General features: G+C 40.6%; 1 protein-coding gene across 15 annotated transcripts in view; it reads left to right on the top strand.

Annotated features, from left to right (window-relative positions):
- Window positions 1–19,364, top strand: part of synj1 (synaptojanin 1) — a 37,287-nt gene that overhangs the window by 9,049 nt on the left and 8,874 nt on the right. For 4 of the 15 annotated variants that reach the window (XM_038284983.1, XM_038284989.1, XM_038284984.1 and 1 more), the window contains 22 exons: window positions 2,632–2,728; window positions 3,236–3,411; window positions 4,260–4,341; window positions 4,422–4,574; window positions 6,717–6,882; window positions 7,846–7,869; window positions 8,332–8,523; window positions 8,819–8,903; window positions 10,215–10,355; window positions 10,432–10,624; window positions 10,704–10,862; window positions 11,086–11,242; window positions 11,363–11,489; window positions 11,583–11,795; window positions 11,876–11,954; window positions 12,046–12,211; window positions 12,312–12,494; window positions 12,615–12,662; window positions 16,040–16,168; window positions 16,349–16,387; window positions 16,698–16,913; window positions 19,258–19,299. In XM_038284983.1, the coding sequence (XP_038140911.1) occupies window positions 2,632–2,728; window positions 3,236–3,411; window positions 4,260–4,341; window positions 4,422–4,574; window positions 6,717–6,882; window positions 7,846–7,869; window positions 8,332–8,523; window positions 8,819–8,903; window positions 10,215–10,355; window positions 10,432–10,624; window positions 10,704–10,862; window positions 11,086–11,242; window positions 11,363–11,489; window positions 11,583–11,795; window positions 11,876–11,954; window positions 12,046–12,211; window positions 12,312–12,494; window positions 12,615–12,662; window positions 16,040–16,168; window positions 16,349–16,387; window positions 16,698–16,913; window positions 19,258–19,299 (2,867 nt within the window). The remainder of the gene's footprint in view (window positions 1–2,631; window positions 2,729–3,235; window positions 3,412–4,259; window positions 4,342–4,421; window positions 4,575–6,716; window positions 6,883–7,845; window positions 7,870–8,331; window positions 8,524–8,818; window positions 8,904–10,214; window positions 10,356–10,431; window positions 10,625–10,703; window positions 10,863–11,085; window positions 11,243–11,362; window positions 11,490–11,582; window positions 11,796–11,875; window positions 11,955–12,045; window positions 12,212–12,311; window positions 12,495–12,614; window positions 12,663–16,039; window positions 16,169–16,348; window positions 16,388–16,697; window positions 16,914–19,257; window positions 19,300–19,364) is intronic. The other 11 variants (XM_038284985.1, XM_038284986.1, XM_038284990.1 and 8 more) reach the window with 11 other exon arrangements.

The following is a 19,364-nucleotide window of genomic DNA, read 5'->3' as shown; positions in this document are numbered from 1 at the left end:
GCAGTTATTCAATTGGAGGGAACATTTTGGACACATTTACAGCCTTTTATCTGCTGTTTCCCACCAAAAAAAATCAAGTTTTGTTTTTTGGTATCTTGTTCTTTCTTTTTATGTTGTTGAAAGAGTCCAATACTTCTCTCCATATATTGTCTAAAAGTTCTCTCTATTGGTTTAGTAAAAAATATGTTTAATACCTGTTTAAAAGTTAATTAAAAATACTGCTTTAGTTTAACACACTGTAATTTATTAATCATGACTGTAGGTTTTCTCAACAACTTGGTGGTATTGCTTCACTCCATTTACATATTTTTTTCCATTTTGTGTTCTTTTAAACCACTGTAACCTCCTCTTTTACCTTTCATTTTTATACCTTTCTTTTACATATCTGTTTATAAATCTCAATGGAGATTTAAGACGTCTTTTTTGTTGGGTTTTAAAAAAAGTCATAAAGGTCTTAAATGTTATAAACTAAAATCAGATATCAGTAGCTTTTCAAATACTCGGTCTATGAGGCTGCTGCTAAATAACTTAAAAACTAGAGCCAAGAAGACAGAGATGAGTGGAGATAAGTTTGGCTACGTTTAGGAGATTGTTGCAAATTACAAATTGAAAACTAAGAAAACAGATTTTACTCAGGTATTAACAGCGTTTGCTCAAAACTTTGATCCACCTTTGGCAGGAATTACAACCGTAAGTCTGTTTTAAGGGTATTTCATTATCTGCCTTTTTTTTTGCAGTGTATCTCATGGTCCTCAGGATTGGATGGGACAGTTGTACACAGCGCTTTTCAGATATCTCAAGAGATGTAGAATTGGATTAAAGTCTGAATTCCTTTTCAGTCACCCTAAGAAGGTCCCTTAGTGGTCCTGCAGCCACTCCTTTAAGTTCTTGGCCATGTACTTTGGGTCGTTGCCCCAGTCCACAGTGCTTTAGAGCAGGTTTTTATCCAGGATCTCTATGTACGTCATTACATTTGCATTTCCCCTATCCTGACTCATCTGCCATTTCCTGCTGCTGTAAAACATCCCCATAGCATGATGCCACCTTCATGCCTCCATGACTCCACTGGCCCAGTAATGAGTGGTACCTTGTTTTCTGCAAACATGATGCCCTGCATTCACCCCAAAGAATTCAAGCTTTGCCTCACCACACCAGGGAATTTTGTATCATCATGGACTGAGAGTCTTTCGGATGCCTTTTGGCAACAGACTGCCAAGTGGCTTTTATCAAGTAGGGGCCTTGGTCTGGTCACTCTGCCATACAGTCCTGACTGATTGATGTGCAGATGGTTTTCCTTCTGGAAGCTTCTCCTCTCTTCACAGAGGAACAGAGTGATTGTCCCTGACTGTGGCCCTTCTCCCTAGATGGTTTAGTTTAGACTTCCAAGGCAGCACTAGCAAGAGCCCAGTGGTTTCAAACTTCTTGCATTTGTGAACGATGGACCTTCAAAACATAAGAAATGGTAACTGGCCTGTACTTATATAGCGCTTTTTCAAGTCAGGAGACTTGACCAAAGCGCTTTTCACTACATTTAGTCATTCACCCATTCACACACACTCACATGCTGATGGTGGCAAGCTACATTGTAGCCACAGCTTCCCTGGGGCTCACTGACAGAAGCGGGGTTGCTGCACACTGGTGCTACCGGGCCCTCTGACCAACATTAGTAGACAATGCAGGTGAAGTGTCTTGCCCAAGGACACAACGACATGGAAAGTCGGAGCCGGGGCTTGAACCGTCAATGTTTGTTCTGGGGAAAACTATGTAGATCGTATGTTTAAGTAATGAAGCCGTTTAGAGCATCTGAAAACTTTAAATATGTAACCAGAGACTTGCAGCAGCTGACAACTTTTTCCCGAGAACTGAGGATGTCCTAAAATGACCACCGTACTTGTCCTTCCTCATGTACCTCAGAGATCCAATGTCAATGCATTCATTATTTGTACTTTTCAGTTGTTTTGTGGCAGGGGTGTTGACCAGGGCTTCCTGGTTTAACATCTGTGCCACACCCATGTTGCTCTGGAACCGTCCTTATCTAACCACCGCAGCCTCTTTTGGAGCAGTTGTTGAGAGGTTTACTTCAGTTTAAGATGACTTTTAAGAGAGCACTAAAAACAACCTTTGTTAATTTCAATTTGCACATATTGTGCTCTTTGTTGATACGACTCATAGTCTAGCATTATATTAATATAAATCTATAAAACAATGTTTTAAAATTAATCTCATTTGCATTTTGTAGAATAAAAAAAAACATACAGTATTCCCAGCTGTCTATTTCTGCATTTGCCACTTTATTAGTATATGGTTATTATTGTATTTACCAAGTGAGTTTTCACAGCTTTTGTTTATACAAAGCTGCAATATAATCACTACCGGTACAATAGTCTGTTTTCATATTGCAGGCTTTAACCAATTTATTTTTGTATAATATAAAACTAGCTCAACTTAAACTGCTTGTTGCGCCACTCAGAGTGTGAATAATTTTGAACACCATAATGATCCTGAATACATCTACTTCCCTAAGTGGCAACTTGTAAACAAACATCTTAACTTGGTAGCTCTATGAACAGTCACACCGTCTATAATGTTAAACCTATAACATTTGTCCCTACTTCTGAATCTGTTTTTTAGGCATTTCACTGCGCTGCGGAGGTTGTATGGAAAGCAGGTGATCATCAACCTGCTTGGAGGCAAAGAAGGGGAACATATGCTCAGCAAAGCATTTCAGGTAAAAAAGTCACTGCTCTGTTTTGTTTGTCGTTCTAAAGGATTTTATCTCGTTCCGAAAACAGCAAAGTTTGAGTGAATCTGCTGCAGGCTGGGATGTGTCACAGCAGGCCCTGTTATTGCACATTGCTCTGTGTAAGCTCAGTATTGACCATAATGAATTGTTCCTGCTAAAGCATCATGGATGATGTTGCTCAAGACAGAATGTGTCACTTCCTGTTCTACTTTCAGCCAGGCTCAAGTTACCAAAGCAAGTTCAAACATTGAGTAAAATGCCTCTTTTGTTGTTTTTTTACGAGTGTAAAGCTTTATTTGATATCTTTATACATATTGTGACAGTATAACCAGTCCTACTGTTTGATAAAACAGGATCCTTTAAGCGTTTTACTCTGATTAGAGAAAAAAAAAAGAAAACATTGTTTGCATAATGAATGTAAATTACTGGTGACACAACTGACTCCACTTACATGTGAACAAATACCTTTTCTGCGTTTTTTGTCTCCTTCAGAGTCACCTGAAGGCATCAGAGCATGGCACAGCAGTGAAAATGATTAATTTTGACTATCATCAAAATGTGCGAGGTGGCAAGACTGAAAAGCTCGCCAGTGTCCTGAAACCCCAGCTCAATAAATTCATAGAAGAGTGCGGGTTCTTCTACTATTCAGGGGAAAAAGGAATTGTGAGGTAAGAAAACACCTCCTCCTGAACCGATGTGTCCGTTTTCTCTTTATCTGCTTCCCGTTACAGTAAGAGTACCAGTATTACTGGTATGTTTACACCAATGGATGACAGGTGCACATGTTCCCCATTTCCGATAGTGATCTCCTATAGCAGTGTTTCCCAACCGGGGGTACGCATGCCCCTAGTGGTCCGGGAGTGCATTGCAAGGGGTATATATTATATATACATATATATATTAGTTCTTGGGTAGTAAAATAAAATAGGGCTGGGATCTGTTTTGCTTTGTGAGGACCCAATTGAAAAAATAAAACAAGCTTTTAACAACCAAAAAGTTAATTTTTCTTTTTTGAGTTCAGGTTCAGCTTTGACTCATGTCACAACTAAGCTCTTCTAATTGCCTCTACCCATTGTTCTCAGTTCTTGGTCAGTATTCCTCTTAAAGGCATCTGATGAATCTCTTAATAATCACTGAGATCCTTTTAATAAAATTGTATAAAATACATATAATATTTGAAGCACTAGATCCATACCAGAGATTTGTAATTATAGTTGTTCTTTTCAATAACAATTCATTGAAGATAGAAAACATGAGCAGTGAAATATACTCAATACTGTACTAATAAAAGTGAAAATTAATTAAAAAAGGTTTGTTTGATTGATTTATTCTATTTGTTTAGCAGGTTAAATAGTCAAAGTCTGATATTTTGATTCAGTGATGATTTATAAGCTGAAAGAACTGTAGCAAACTATATACTCTAATGACTCAGTTTGTATACAGTTTTCGCCTTATTTCGTCAGGTGTAGACATTATATATGGGACATCAAAATGTTTTTCTGAATTTTTGTTTCAGAACCCAGGGAGGGACCATAAGGAGTAACTGCCTGGACTGTTTGGACAGAACCAACAGTGTTCAAGCCTTCTTTGCTCTTGAGGTTGGAGTCCAGCTGCTCCTATGATACTAATGCATCAAGTTTAAATGTAATATTTTAATCACACTGCCTCCTTTCTTCAGATGCTGCCCAAGCAGTTAGAACAAATGGGTCTGACAGAGAAACCCCAGCTGGTGGCCAGGTTCCAGGAGGTTTTCAGGACCATGTGGTCAGCTAATGGCGACTCTGTCAGTAAGATCTATGCAGGGACCGGAGCCCTGGATGGCAAGGCCAAGGTATGCGGTGGGACAAACCAATACTTAAACTAAACAGAACATTTATGGTTGTTCTTGCAGATTAGCAGTACTGTGTGTGATCGAGTCCAAAGGTTGGTTTCCATAGCCTGATTCTGTTCCAGTTTGTGATGAAGGATTAATGTCTAAACTATTTTGCTCTCTAATGACACAATTTTAGGATTACTTCAATGTTTTTAAAAATATGGAAAAATATGAAAGCTGTTGTAATATTTAAATGTAATAAATTGAATAAAAACCCCTAAAAATAAATGCTTACTTAAAAGAAAAGCAAATAGGGCTGTTTCTCTACTTTATAGTCTTTAGATCCTCTTATCCCCCCTCAGGTTTATGGTGAATTCTTGGATCTTTAACTGGCTCTACTTTAGGCTCACAACAGGGAATTGGCTGTTATTTAACACAAATTAGGAATTGAAAATGCAAGCTTATGCTTTGAAGAACCTATGTTTTATGTTGAATACAGGTTTGCCAGCTTTTTCTATTATAGGCTTTGAAATGTATATAATCTAAGTTCTTCCCAGATCTTCGTCACCGTACTGCTGATTGTGCCGTTCCATGATGTTTGAACCAGATGGATAATAAAATCTAAATCGATCTATGTTTCGAACTAAAATATCGAAATTGAAGAGACTATCAAATTTTTAAGGAAAAGTCCGGTCAGCAAGGAATAACCAATGGTCATTATTTATACCTAAAACTAATATGTTTGCAGGGATTTAATGAATTTAGCATTAATCAGTAAAAAAATATACAATATTTTTCATCGCGATCACTAAGACTAGGACCAAATTTAGTAACTTTAGTCACTCCTGACATCTTGCAGCAGTGTTGTTGCGGTGCCGTAACCTGAACGCCATTCTGCCCCTTTTACAAGCAAAATCAATGGGAACTACTAGACACCCCAGCAATCAAAAATTATTTAAGATTTCAAGAGGACTTCACCATTGAAATTCGCGAGAGCTATAGTTAAACTTGACAATGTCCACGTGCATGGCAGTTGGATGTTGTAATACATCGGAAAAGTGGGGGAAAAAAATAGTTATTTCACCTTTCCAATTCATGATCCAACACGGGTTCGTTGTCCTCCTTTAAGATTGAGGATTTGCCATTGAACTTCTGGCCAGAGAAAAAACACATCATTCACCTGTTACTCTGCTTCACATAGTGCACTGGTCATTGCCATCATGCATAATGGGGCAACAGCCGATATTTTACCGTGATGTCACAAACTGGTAGTGGCAGTAGTGTTCTTTGACAAACATGGATGCCTCCGGTAAAGCACATTCAAATTAAATTACTCTTAATGAAAAACAATAATTTCATACTTAAAGTATTATCAGAAGGTTGTATTCTGAATGTGACCGAACTTTTCCTTTAACCCACTTGATGAAATGAAGTTTCTATAAGAAAGAGGCTAATGAAAGTGTAAGATCCAAACAGTTGTGTGAACAGTTGATCGCCTGTGTAGACTTTTGTGCTTCTCTTTCTTTAATAATTTGTATTGTCTCTTTTGGCTAACCTGTGGACCACTCCACCTACGTGGTAAGTCATCAGGATGGTCGATGTTGTTTTTGAGCTGTGGGACTATTTCTGGTGACCTGTGTATTTCAGGGTCTAATGGTTTGATATGAGAATGGAGGATGGGATAGGTGAAATCTTTTACTATTTATTCCGTATAATCCCTGTCTGCTTTCCTTTGATTATCCTTCTGATAACATATACTTTCATTGAACATTCCTGGAAATCTCACTCTGAGCAGAATTATACAAATAAAAGAAATAAAGAAGGGAAAAGGCTTTGGTTAAATACATCTGGTGGTATATATTGTCATTTATTTTAATGTTTAAAGCAACACGTGCAACCTTTCTTGGAATCTAGAGAAATCTGTTAAGATTGCCACCTTGTGGTGGTTTAGGAAAGCTCAAAAATTTAAAGCTCATTGCCCAAGAAATCATTTAAATCTACTACAATCAGCTCGAAATCTGACGGATCTCTCTAGAAAATTCCTTCCAGTCTTTTTGTTTTACCTTTTTTTTTCATCCTGCTGTGGGCAAAATGTAAAACATCTAATATAATACTTAATGTGTGGCTCTTTTTAACTTCTGGATACTTTTCTTCCTGTAGGCGGGAAAGCTCAAAGATGGAGCTCGCTCCGTGACCCGCACCATCCAAAACAACTTCTTTGATAGCTCCAAGCAGGAGGCCATCGACATCTTGAGGCTGGGATCCACACTAAACAGTGATTTGGCAGACAAGGCTCGAGCCTTGCTCACCACTTCCAGTCTTTATGGTAATTTTTTTTAAGTGGCTTATAATTTAATGGAAACCTCGTAGAAACTCTAAATTGCTCTCTTCTGAATTGTCTTAATAACTCTTTGACAAAAGTAAGTTTTTCCAAAAATTGGACACTGAAAATAAACTGAATAGCCATGAAATTACGCACAGCCTCCTGTTCTTGTCTATACTTATAGATTTACAGTGCAATCCATATTTTTGTGTCCTTTGAAATGCATCCTTAAACAAATTAATCTTGTAATGCTGCTGAATAATCTCACACAGAAACGTTTAAAAAGATCCAAATTTTCTTCACTGAATGATCTGACCGTGTGTTTTCAAACAATGGTTGAAAATTTTGACTCCTGATGATGAGGAAAAAAGGTTTTATTTTATAATGTTTTGCCGCTTCAGATGTCATCATGTCAAGCAGTCTTTAAAAAAAATAATAAAAAATAGTTCCACAGCACCTCAAACGTACCTAAAATTGGACCTGTGTTTTTTCTACACATACTTATCCTTTGATTTATGCCAAACCGACCTGGAATGTTGAGTTCTACAGGTACACTTTGGGTGTTTTTACCGCTCTGATACATAAGGGTTCTCATCAGACCTGGTGGTCAGAGGCTGTTAGAAAAAAAAAAAATAGGTTTCATTAAAACCAAAAGAAAAAGAAAGTAATGGATTCCTTATATGTTTCTAAAACCTTGGATAAACATGAAAAACAAAAGCATAAACTTCATAAAAAAAGGTATCCCTGTTGAGGTTTTCAGGGGTACTTATAGTTGTTGCACCAATGGATTGTGTAAAACAGATCTAAAGAATGTGAAATGTTTTATTATAGATTCATCTAAAGCCAGAGTTTGGGTTTCAGTAGAAAGCTGTTCATAAGCAGCATTAATATTTACTCAATGGTATCTCTTGAAGGAATGCTAACCTTAACTTTTTTTCCTTCTCTCCCACTTGCAAACAATCTTAGTCACAGAGCCTGTCTTACAATCAGGTACAGTAACGGACAGACTGCAGCCAGCAGACAGACATGTTTTCCTTTCCTGTCATAAAGTTGTTTGCATTTCATTATTTTTTTGTTTCTTTGTTGGTTGTGGTTTATTACACTGTCTGTTTTAATTAAGTAGCTGCATAAATGATTTGATTAAAAGGAGGAAATTGAACATTTTGTTTTGATGTTGCAGCAGATATTTTGGTGGGTATTTGCAGGCAGTAATAAATCATTACCAAGAATTACTCTGTTAACGTTTTTCAGTGAAGTGGACACAGTTTTACCATCCCCTTTATTTTTAATGTTCCTTTTGACCTTCGCCTGTATTTTAATTATAAACCCACTGCTTTGGTCCTTTCTTTATCAGCCTTTCCTCATCCATTTGATATTCCCTCCCCCCACCCCTCTCTCTGATCTACACTCACTTAAATTTTGAACTCTAATCATCTGTTCCTCCCTCTGCAGCCTCTCCTAGAGTGTTGCTGGGAATGTGTCAGAATCACCACAAATACACAAAACCCAAGCAGATCCGGATCTGCGTCGGCACCTGGAACGTCAACGGGGGAAAACAGTTTCGGAGCATCGCATTTCGCAACCAAACTCTGAACGACTGGCTGCTGGATGCTCCAAAGAAGGCAGGGCTTCCCGAGTTTCAGGGTACGTTCTTATTGATTTGGGTAATGCCAAAGCTAAAGCACAGGTGCAAATAATTTTTATTGACCAGTGGGTGAAGAAGTACAGAGTACAGTAGATATAAATCAGGAAGGTGGTTAAAAAAGATTATCCTGTAAGCAAATCCTCCCCCAGTTTTTTTTATTTTGAGAGCGCAAAGAAATGTCTACGTTTAGGATGTTTCTATGACTAATTGAGTCAGAGGAATCATGTAATTGGACAAATGTTTGTTATCTGGTTTTGTACATTTCCCAATCAGCTTTGAACTTTTACTTCACAGACAGTAAAGCCAATCCCATTGATATCTTTGCCATTGGCTTTGAGGAAATGGTCGAGTTGAATGCTGGGAACATTGTCAGTGCCAGGTATGTTTCTGAGATTAATTAGCTGATTATTAGAGTTAATAATGAACTAAGTAACTTTCTACAGTGAGAGACCTGTGACAGATTTTTATACAAATGTATTTTAATACGTTTAATACTGCTTTTGCAACATAACTTTATGCAGATTGTCAAAAAATGTAATGTATCTTATTGGGGCAAAAAATATATTGTATATTATTTTATTATGCTGCATAACTAACTAATGCCTCTTAGAAACATAAAAATAAAGATTTAAAACTTAAACATAATTAATGAATAAATAGAATAATAAATCTTACCATAAATAAAAGGATTCAGTGACACCTTGAGACGATTTTTAGAGATCACAAGGGAGCAAAGGGAATCAAAAAACTGATGAACATTGCAAACAGGTCAGGTATGAAGTTATTGCGATGTTTGAGGCAAAGGTGATTAAAAGCATCGTAAGCGTCAAACATCCAATGAAGCCTCGATGAGATAAATGAGGACCTAAATAATGGATCGGACCAGACAGCAGTCATACATTAGCATGGCCTAGTCAAGGTTCTCATTTATCTACAATACAATATTTTTAATAATTAGTTGTATATCCAGTCCAACTGAGTTTGAACTGTTTTGCATCATCTGATAGTGAGAGAAAAAGACTAGATGAGCAAAGCTGTTATAGACATAATCCAGAGGATTAGCAGCTTTAGCCACAGCAAAAGGTGACCCTACAAGATAATGAGAACCAGTCGCAGCTGCAAATATTTTGAGTTTTGTCTCCAGCAGCTTAGCAATTATTTCATGTGCTCTTAAAATAGCATGTCTATGGCTGCAACTAACGAGTGTTTTGCAAATTGTGGATAGACCCATATTGACAGACAATTTTTTTATTTATTTTTTTATCTTAAATGCGGAATGTTGTTATATTTTTTCTACAGTATTTGTATAATTAAGGCTCTGAGTGGGTTGCTCTGTCAGTTAAAGGCATATTTAAGAGTCTCTATGCTCCAATTAACGATTAAAAGACTACTAAACGATTATTTCAATAATCGATTAATCGATAATCATGATTAATCTGATTGTTTCAGCCCTGAACATGTCAAAATGTGAAATGTCTGTGAATACTTAGCAGTAGAATTAATTAAAGTCATTGCTTAATTTAAGGGATATTAAATGTTTTGTAAGGAAACACTTGTTTGAAAATTGAACTCAAGTCAGATCTTAAAAAAGCAGAGTTTAGGATCATGTAAAGTTTTAACTACAAGTTATAGTAATATCAGGTTAATTTAGCTTGTCTTATTTGCGTTCTGCATCTCCTCTTTGTCTCAGCACCACTAACCAGAAACTGTGGGCAGCTGAGCTCCAAAAAAGCATTTCCAGGGACCACAAATACGTGCTGCTTGCTTCGGAGCAGCTGGTGGGAGTGTGCCTGTTTGTTTTCATCCGTCCGCAGCATGCGCCTTTCATCAGGTAAGAACTGCACAGGTCCTCATCAGAAACATTCAGCGGCTGAGTTTATTAAAACTGTACATTCTTGACGCTACAGGGATGTCGCTGTAGATACAGTAAAAACTGGAATGGGCGGGGCTACTGGTAATAAGGGAGGCGTCGCCATCCGCCTGCTGTTCCACACCACCAGCATCTGCTTCGTCTGCTCCCACTTTGCTGCTGGCCAGTCTCAGGTTAAGGAAAGGAACGACGACTACAACGAGATCACTCGCAGGCTCAGCTTCCCCATGGTAGCAGCAGTTATTGTCACAAACCGGTAACCCACTTTTACCTAGCCGGCTTTGAGACCATTGTTATCCTCTCCCGCAGGGCCGTCTGCTGTATTCGCATGATTATGTGTTCTGGTGTGGGGACTTTAACTACAGAATCAGCCTTCCCAACGAGGAAGTAAAAGAGCTCATCAGACAGCAGAACTGGGATGCTTTAACAGCTGGTGATCAGTTGTTGGACCAAAAAAATGCAGGAATGGTAAGATCTGTTGCATTGAAATAGTTTCTTGCTTTAGCTGAAACAAATCTGACCTGTGATGACAGAATACAGAAAAAACTCCCCACCATGACGGCAAATTTGACAGAGAAATGTAAACGTTGGGGAAGAAATGCTGTGTTTTCCTTTGATTAGTTAAACATGGAGTGCATCTGCTGAAACGGGTGCAAAACCTAATGAAGCACGGCCTCGTATATCTTTGCAGATCTTTCGAGGCTTCATTGAAGGAAAGTTGGATTTCGCCCCCACTTACAAGTATGACCTCTTCTCCGAAGATTATGACACCAGTGAGAAGTGCCGCACACCAGCGTGGACCGACCGCATCCTCTGGAAGAGGAGAAAGTGGAACTTCAACCGAACAGGTGAGATGGAGGGCAGCTTGCATAAACTATATTGATTTTAAGCATTTTTTTAGCTGGCATAAACAGAAATCCAAACATCCAACTCAGAGATCCGTCTGGATGTTTCTGTGTCTGTATCAGCTGAGGAGATGAACATGGTGGGTGCAGCCTCTACATCTGCAGAGGCGGAGGAGAATCCAGAGCAGGCCTGGAGCCCTGGGACTTTGAAGTACTACGGCAGGGCTGAGCTCAAGACCTCAGATCACAGGTAATTATCTTGGCATCTGTTGTCAAAATCAATCACTGGGCTTTATTATAGTGGTTAAACAGGAAAATCCTGACAAAATCCGTCTCTCCAAAGACCTGTGGTAGCAATAATAGATGTGGACATCCTAGAGGTGGATCCAGAGGAACGACACCAGGTCTACAAAGAAGTCATCGCTCTGCAGGGGCCTCCAGATGGAACCATCTTGGTCTCCCTTTGCTCCTCTGGGCCTGAGGACTATTTTAGTGATGAACTCATCGATGAGCTGCTTGATAAGTTTGCTAATTTTGGGGAAGTCATTCTCATCAGGTGAGCTGCTAACACAGAGATCCATATATGTGCTGCTTTAGCCCCTTATTGCCAGATAACTGTTTGTTTGTTTAATGCAGGTTTGTTGAGGAGAAGATGTGGGTGACCTTCTTAGAAGGTTACTCTGCTCTGGCCGCGCTGTCTCTCAGTGGTTCCACCGTAGGTCGCCGCTTCTGTAAATTGTTCAAATGTTTGTGTTTTTTTTCTGGGTAAATACGATAGAAACAAACCTTGCTGATTGATACTACAGGTGCTCGACAAGATGATTGACATCCGCCTGAGGAGTCCAGGATGGATCAAGAGTCTGGAGGAGGAAATGAGTGTGGAGAGGATCTGCGGCAGCATTCCCACTTCAGCCAGCTCCACTTTACTTGCTGAGGATGTGGACGTGGGTGATGACGATTACGATATGGAAGGTCAGAGGTTTTGTAGATAGTTTTTTTTTTTTTTTTAGAGTTGACGTTTGTAGATAATTTTTAAACCATCTACGTGTTTCATTCTCATCCGCTGCTCCAGGTGATGTGGATGACGAGGAGGAAGACATCCTTCCCCAGCACCTGCAGCCTGGAGCAGGTTCCGCATCTGGATCTTCACCGCTGCCGTCCCCCCGCAGCAGTCCGTGTCCCTCTCCTACACATGGGGAACCTGCTGCACCCAACAGACCAAGCCGTGGACAGCAACCCCCTCGACCGTCGCAAGGTATTATTATTACACTGAATAGCAAATCACTCCACTACAGAGGTGTTCCACATATCGCCTGCATAGTTGGTAGGTTCCACCTGCTGGCATGTAAACTGTGATTTTATTCTGTTTTGTAAGAAGTGGAAGCAGATTTAAGTCCATCTTCACAATGGAGAGAAATACCAGGTAATAAGATGGGTGATGGTGCAGTTGGTGTGTTTTTCCACTTGTTTGACTGTAGAGTAGTGGTTCCCTCTAAAGCACATGTTGTTCTGTGGTGTTGATGTGTGCTGTGCAAAACTCAAAGGTGTTTCAGGATTTAATTATAGTTTGATATGACTTTTATGTAACACCACTTCACCCTGGACTGAGACTTTCTAGGATTATATATTCTTTTGATATTCCACCACTCTGCTCCTGCCATGGCTGTCCCATTTACACTACGGAAATCCCTCACAATCTGGTCCATTTTTCTTAAGGTTTCTGTAGCTCTGTCTTCAGCTTCACTGTGGTGAACCAAAAACCCTCAACACTTTAATAAGCAGCATGAAAGGATGCATGCTTGTATGAGTAGCACATCAACTGTTGCATGAAAGATCTAACGTCACCAATTTATGAGTCAGAATTACCAAAGACTGAAATTAATTCAAAATAAATACTGTGATCCAGTCCTCCTTTTTTTAGTTGAGGCAGTTCTCAGAGATAAGACACCATCTTGACATCATGGCTTTTTTAAATTTTTGTTTGCCAGGCCACTCTCTCAGACTAATGCAGATACAGAATGCTGCAGCATGATTTTTATTTTATATAAACCTGATGGCATAACTTCAGTTTTAGCATTCCTCTACTGGCTTCCTGTTAAGTTTAAATTCCATTTGTAAAATTCTTTTATATGCCTTTAAGTGTTAAAATGGGCTGCTCCCTTCCTGTTTTTTTTTTAAAAATGCTCCATCCCTACATATGGTTCGGCATTCTTCGATCAGCAAAGTGGCTGCTTTTATCTCTCCCAAATTCTCATTAAAAACCTAAGGAAACGGAGCCTTTGCAGCTGTGGCTCCTAAGCTGTACCTATTTGTTACAATACCAAGTGGTGCTGTAACCTGTGAATTTGCTCATCTAGGTGGAGCAAATCATGCAAATCATTGACTGAATGCAATCAGCAGGTTTTCCTCAGATAAAAAACTTTTAACAAAATCTGACTTTATGATCTGATTGGATTGTCTCTAAAGTGCCTTAAGAGGACATGTTGACATTTTGCGGTTATATAAATAAACTGAAGTGAATTTCTCCGGTATGACTAATAAAGTTTATTGATTTATAAATTGTGAAATAACCTGACAATGGTGGTTAGGAACGCTTCATCTCTTAACTTAAAAAACAAAATATATATGACTCGGCAAGCGACCCGCATTAAAATCGCCTCGGCTCTGATCGGCATGCAGTGGAAACACCAGACTCAGGCTCACTAGCTAAACTACGTGATGACTTAGAGCGCAACATACATCATCAAAGCATTGCGCTGTTTTTTGTTAAAAACCAAGCCTAAACAACTTGCTTTCGAGAAACATGGCACAGTACTGGCAAGATAGAGATTTGAGAGCTCCTTATGTTCCACGGAGATGAGCAGATTTGTCACCATCTACTATATAAAGAAGACTCGTCAACATCAGCAGTGTTCACCCAGTTTGATGCCGTCATCAGACACGCAGTGGTGAGGGACAGTGCCCACGCAGCTTGCCAGTAGGGGGTTAGACCCGGCTTCTCGGTCAAATGGAAAAAAAGCCAAAAGTCGACCCGGGTTTTCAATGTGAAAGCGGCTTTAGTGAGCAAGCGTCTATACCAAAACGCAGGGACTCAGATGCAGCAGCTGCAGCCTGTCTGCAGTCACAGAACCGAGCGAATCTCCTCTCTTTCCTCTTTGTATGTGAGTCAACCATGCTCAAAGCTTCCACTGATCGTTCCTGAAATAAAAATCTGAATTCAGCATATTTTTTTCTTTAAAACTGCTCCAATGAAATTGAATAGTGTCATAGGCTATATTCACACTGCAGCCTGAAGTGACCCAAATCCGATTTTTTTTGGCTCATATGCGACCTGAATCTGATCTTTTCATGGCTGTCTGAACAACGCAGATTTTTTCCAATGTGACCCAGGCCACTTGGCTATGTGATACTGAATCCGATATGAATCTGATCTTTTAAAATGCGACCTGTGTCTGAACTGCCAGGTCACATTCATCCGACCTGAACGCCATTTATACCCAACAAAGGTCGCTATTCTGGGTCTTGCTAAGAAGAAGCGGCAAGAAAAACAACAAAAAAGATTGCTAGATGTGCTCCGGCACTACCATCCATGTTCACTTCCGTAAACACAGAGCACGCTGGTCTGTGACGTCATTGCATCCTCTACTGCGCATGCGGGACACTTGCGTTGTGTGACTGCAGTTCACATAGGAGATCACATACAATTTGCATATATTTGGAAATGTGAACGCAAACGCAAAAAAATCGGATTTCACAAAAAAAATCGGAATTGAGCATCAAGGCCTTAGTGTGGTTTCTGTGACTCTAGGGGACATGCCCACAGCGTCTCAGGGCAGAGAAAAGTAATGTTTTTTTTATTACTTTTTAAACCAAATTTTATATGCTTAGCTGTGTTTTCAGACATTCAAATTTTGATGGCTGATTAATAAAACATATTTCTGTGTTGCGATAAAGTGAGGACACTTATTCATACTTTGCACATTCTTTAACCACTGAGAGTGAAGCTAGCTGCAGGGGCGTATGGTGTATTTACTTTCACTGGAAAATGACATGTTTGGACCAGAATCATAAAACTCACACTTTTGCGACATTTTTAGCAGAGTGGCACCATGGATGGCACTTACTTTATTTGGTTGGGCAATTATCACCCCAGTTTACCCTCTGGCTCCTCCACTTGGTAGGGTTAGAGTTATGCTATGATCTTTTATCATTCTAATGTACTTCTGCTCGAGCAGAGCGGGATTGTTTGATTAAGCTTCTTGGTAAGAACCCTGTTGTTGCAAACAGAGCAGTGACAGGACATGTGCACTTAATTATTGGAGCACTTACAGCCCAATGTGAGCATGATTATGTTGACTTAACATGATGCCAGCCAAGTGAGAGCCCACCTAAGTTCTGAGGATCTTATTAAACAAGCCAAGCCATGGATCAGCTGCCACTGTTGGTTCTACGCTCTTCTGTTTCAACACCACTGACCAGTCAACCAACACCATACCACCATTTACTCGTAGCTTTGAGTCCTTCTTTTCACATGTAAGATTTTTGCTACTCCCTGTGGTAACTGTCTAGTTTCTACTGATATATAATGTGACAGTGAAGTCTAAGTCCCGCTTAAAGTGGTCTCAAGAATACCAGTAATAGGTTTATTATTGTGATGTTGTAGAACCTTTAGTTACCCTTCCTTCTGAAAATGTGTCCTAATAAAAGGTGAGAAGTATGTAAAATAAACAGCATTCAAAAATGTGTTTACATAATTTAATGTAAATATAATTAGCTAATTTGCACTATTTTTCCTTTAAGGGCCTCCTGTAGACTTCCAGCCTGGTGCTCCCACAGGTCTAGGCCTGGAGCCCAAACGGCCTCCTCCACCTCGGCCCAACGCCCCTCCAGCCAGACCAGCTCCGCCTCAACGCCCTCCACCACCTTCAGGTAGCATTCTTTAAGCCTCTTTTATAGTAAAATGATAAGAAGCATTATTGCTTTTGTCAAGTTAGAAGCAATAAAACATGATCCCACTGTGGAGATGTTGATAAACCACTTTGAATATTTGCATTGTACTGAGATGGTAACTTTTCATTTTTATCCCTATGCTTTGCTAAACGTCTGAAGCTGGCATGAGCCCTCAGCCAGTTAGAAAGGACTCTGGAGGTAAAGTTAAAGATCCGGAATGATATGTCTAATTGCTTTGTGGTTGAATTTCTGTAGATTTAAATAGTCTAAAATCGAAAAATAATAATAATTATTGTAGTTCATGTTTTTGCAAGTCCTGAAAAATTTCCTGCATGGAGAAGATATTCTTAAATGTGATTTAATTTAGTTTTACGTTACAGTAGATGAATTTAAGACCTGGGCTTTTGGGTTTAGGTGAAAAATGTGACTAGTCTTTATTTTTGTCTATGAACATTTGCATTTTGTTGCAATTTGTTTTAAAGAAAAACAATTTTTTTCCCTCTACAAGACAGTGGCATTTATCCAAACCCACTGCATGGTAGGAGGGGCAGTGAAGGCATTTGTCCAAATCCACTGCTTGGTAGGAGGAGCAGTGAAGGCATTTGTCCAAACCCACTGCTTGGTAGGAGGGGCAGTGAAGGCGTTTGTCCAAATCCTCTGCTTGGTAGGAGGGGCAGTGAAGGCGTTCGTCCAAACCTACTGCTTGGTAGAAGGGGCAGTGAAGGTAACAAACCAAGAATTTTGAGGTTGTTGCCTCAGTTTTAGATCTAGTCATCAATGTCATTGAGGTTGTTTTGACATTGATGGTGTTGAACTGTGGGTAATTTTAGTCTTGTTTGTAGATGTAACTGAGATGTGTTTAGTTGTCTGATGCTAAATGCAGGGTAACCCTGAAATGTTAATAACCCCCCCCCAAAAAAACACAACCAATGGAAGAGGCTTATGCGTCCTTAACTTGGAGCATTCTTCTCTGCTTTTTATTGCAACATCAGATTAAGTGTCCGATCCGTACCTTTTAGTAGGGCTACAGTCAAGATTGTACGGTACAGATGCATCTGAATTAATGACAACATTGTAAAGAAAAGTTTGTTTGTTCGTTCGTCGTGTCCTGCTTCATCCTCGATGGGGTCGTAGGTGCAGCAGTCTCAGCAGAGACTCCCAGCCTTCCCTGTCAACAGACACCTCCTCAAGCTCCTCTTGGAGAAGCCTGAGGTGCGCCAAGGCCTGCAGAGAGACATAGTCTTTCCAACATGTCCTGGGTCATCCCCTGGGCCTCCCCCCGGTGAGGCGTGCCTGGAAAACCTCCCAAGGGAGATGTCCAAGCCACCTCAGCTGACTTCTCTGGATGTGGAGGTGAAGTGGCTGTACTCTGAGCCCCTCCCAAATTACCGAGCTCCTCACCCTATTTCTAAGGGAGTGTCCAGCCACCCTGCGGAGAAAAGTAATTTCAGCCACTTGTTTCCGGGATTTCTCTCTTTCGGTCATGATCAAGATTTCACGAGTACAGTTGAGGGTTGGACTTAGACCGACCCGTAAATCAAGAGCTTTGCTTTTTCACTCAGCTCTCTCTATACGAAAGCAGACCAGTGCAGTGGGTCCACCGATCCATCTATCTATCTCATTTTCCATTCTCACCTCACTTGTGAACAGGACTCCAATATACTTGAACTCCTCTACTTGAGGCAGGTAGTCTCCTCCAAACTGAAGGAGACAGGCCACCCTTTTCTTGTTGAGAACCATGACCTCAGATTTGGCGGAGCTTATTCTCATCCTGGCCGCTTCACACTTGGTTGCAAACTGCCGGCTGTAGGTCTTGAAAAGAGGGGTCAGGCCAACACACGTCATCTGTAGAGATCCTGGACCACACCCCCTCAGGTCCTTGGCTGCACCTAGAAATCCTGTCCATAAAGGTGATGAACAGGACCTGTGGCAGAGAACAGCCCTGTCAGAGTCCAACTTGCACCTGGAACAGTTCCTAATTAATGCCAGTAATGCACACTGAATTCCTGCTCCACTTAGAGATTGGATGGCCTCTAGTAAAGGGTCCCAGACTCAGTACTCATAAAGCACTCCCCACAGGGCACCAAGAGGAACACGGGTGAGTGCCTTCTCCAGGTCCACAACACATGTTGATCAGTTGGACAAATGCCCATGAACCCTCGAGCACCCTGCGGTGGCTGAAAGCTGGTCCACTGCCAAGACAAAAACCACACTGCTCCTCCTGAAGCCAATGTTCAACAATCAGCCAGATTCTCCCCTCTAGGACCCTGGCATAGGCATTTCCAGGGAGGCTGAGAAGTGGGATCCCTCTATTGTTGGAACACAGCCTTGTTGTATTAGCCACAAAACATCCAGAGCTCTAAGGTACTCGGGCCTCGTCCACCCCTGAGACCTTGTCACTGTGGAGTTTTTTGACCACCTTGGTGACTTCAGCCTGGGTGATGATTGAATTTGATCACAAGGACCCATCTCTTGACACAGAAGTCGTGTCAGATCCTCAAAGTATTTGTTCCACCGTCCAACGATGTCCTCTTTCAAGGTCAGCAGCTCCCCACTCCCACTGAAAACAGTGTTGGCAAAGCACTGCTTTCCCCTTTTCACTGCACAGTTTGCCAGGAATGCTTTGAGACCAACTGATGAGCTTTTCTCTAAACTCCTGCTAGGCCCAAATTTTTGCCTCCACAGTGGCACATTGGCCTCAGAATATCTGTTTTCTGCCTCAGGAATCCCATAAGCCAGCCAGGCTCTATTGGACTCTCTCTTCAGTTTGAGGGCATCCCTTACTGCCGGTGTCCATCACAGGGTTCGGGGTTTGCTGTAGACCTTACAGGTACTGCAGACCTTAAGGCCACAGATACAGGTGTAAACAATGGAGACAGAGAACATGGGCTACTCAGACTCCATGTCTCCAGCCTCTCCCTGGCATCTCGGAGAAGTTCTCCTGGAGGAGGGAGCTGCACATATACCTGACTGAGGGCTCCACCAAACATTCCCAACAGACTATCACTACTCAATTGGGCCTGCGGAGTGTAATAGTGATCTGCTTTGGTTTCCTTTCTGCTGCAAAGGACCAAAAAGCCCCGCTCTTCCTCAGCAAGATGCTCCTGCAGGTGAGTGCCAGCATGTATTACAGCATTATTAGCATACATGCTTTTTACAAGGATGTCTGTCTTGA

Source organism: Cyprinodon tularosa, unplaced genomic scaffold, assembly GCF_016077235.1.
Source record: "Cyprinodon tularosa strain WSP-4 unplaced genomic scaffold, ASM1607723v1 ctg205, whole genome shotgun sequence".
NCBI classification, from domain to species: Eukaryota; Metazoa; Chordata; class Actinopteri; order Cyprinodontiformes; family Cyprinodontidae; genus Cyprinodon; species Cyprinodon tularosa.
The sequence above is the reverse complement of the archived record's forward strand: the minus strand, read 5'-3'. Positions and strand labels throughout refer to the sequence as shown.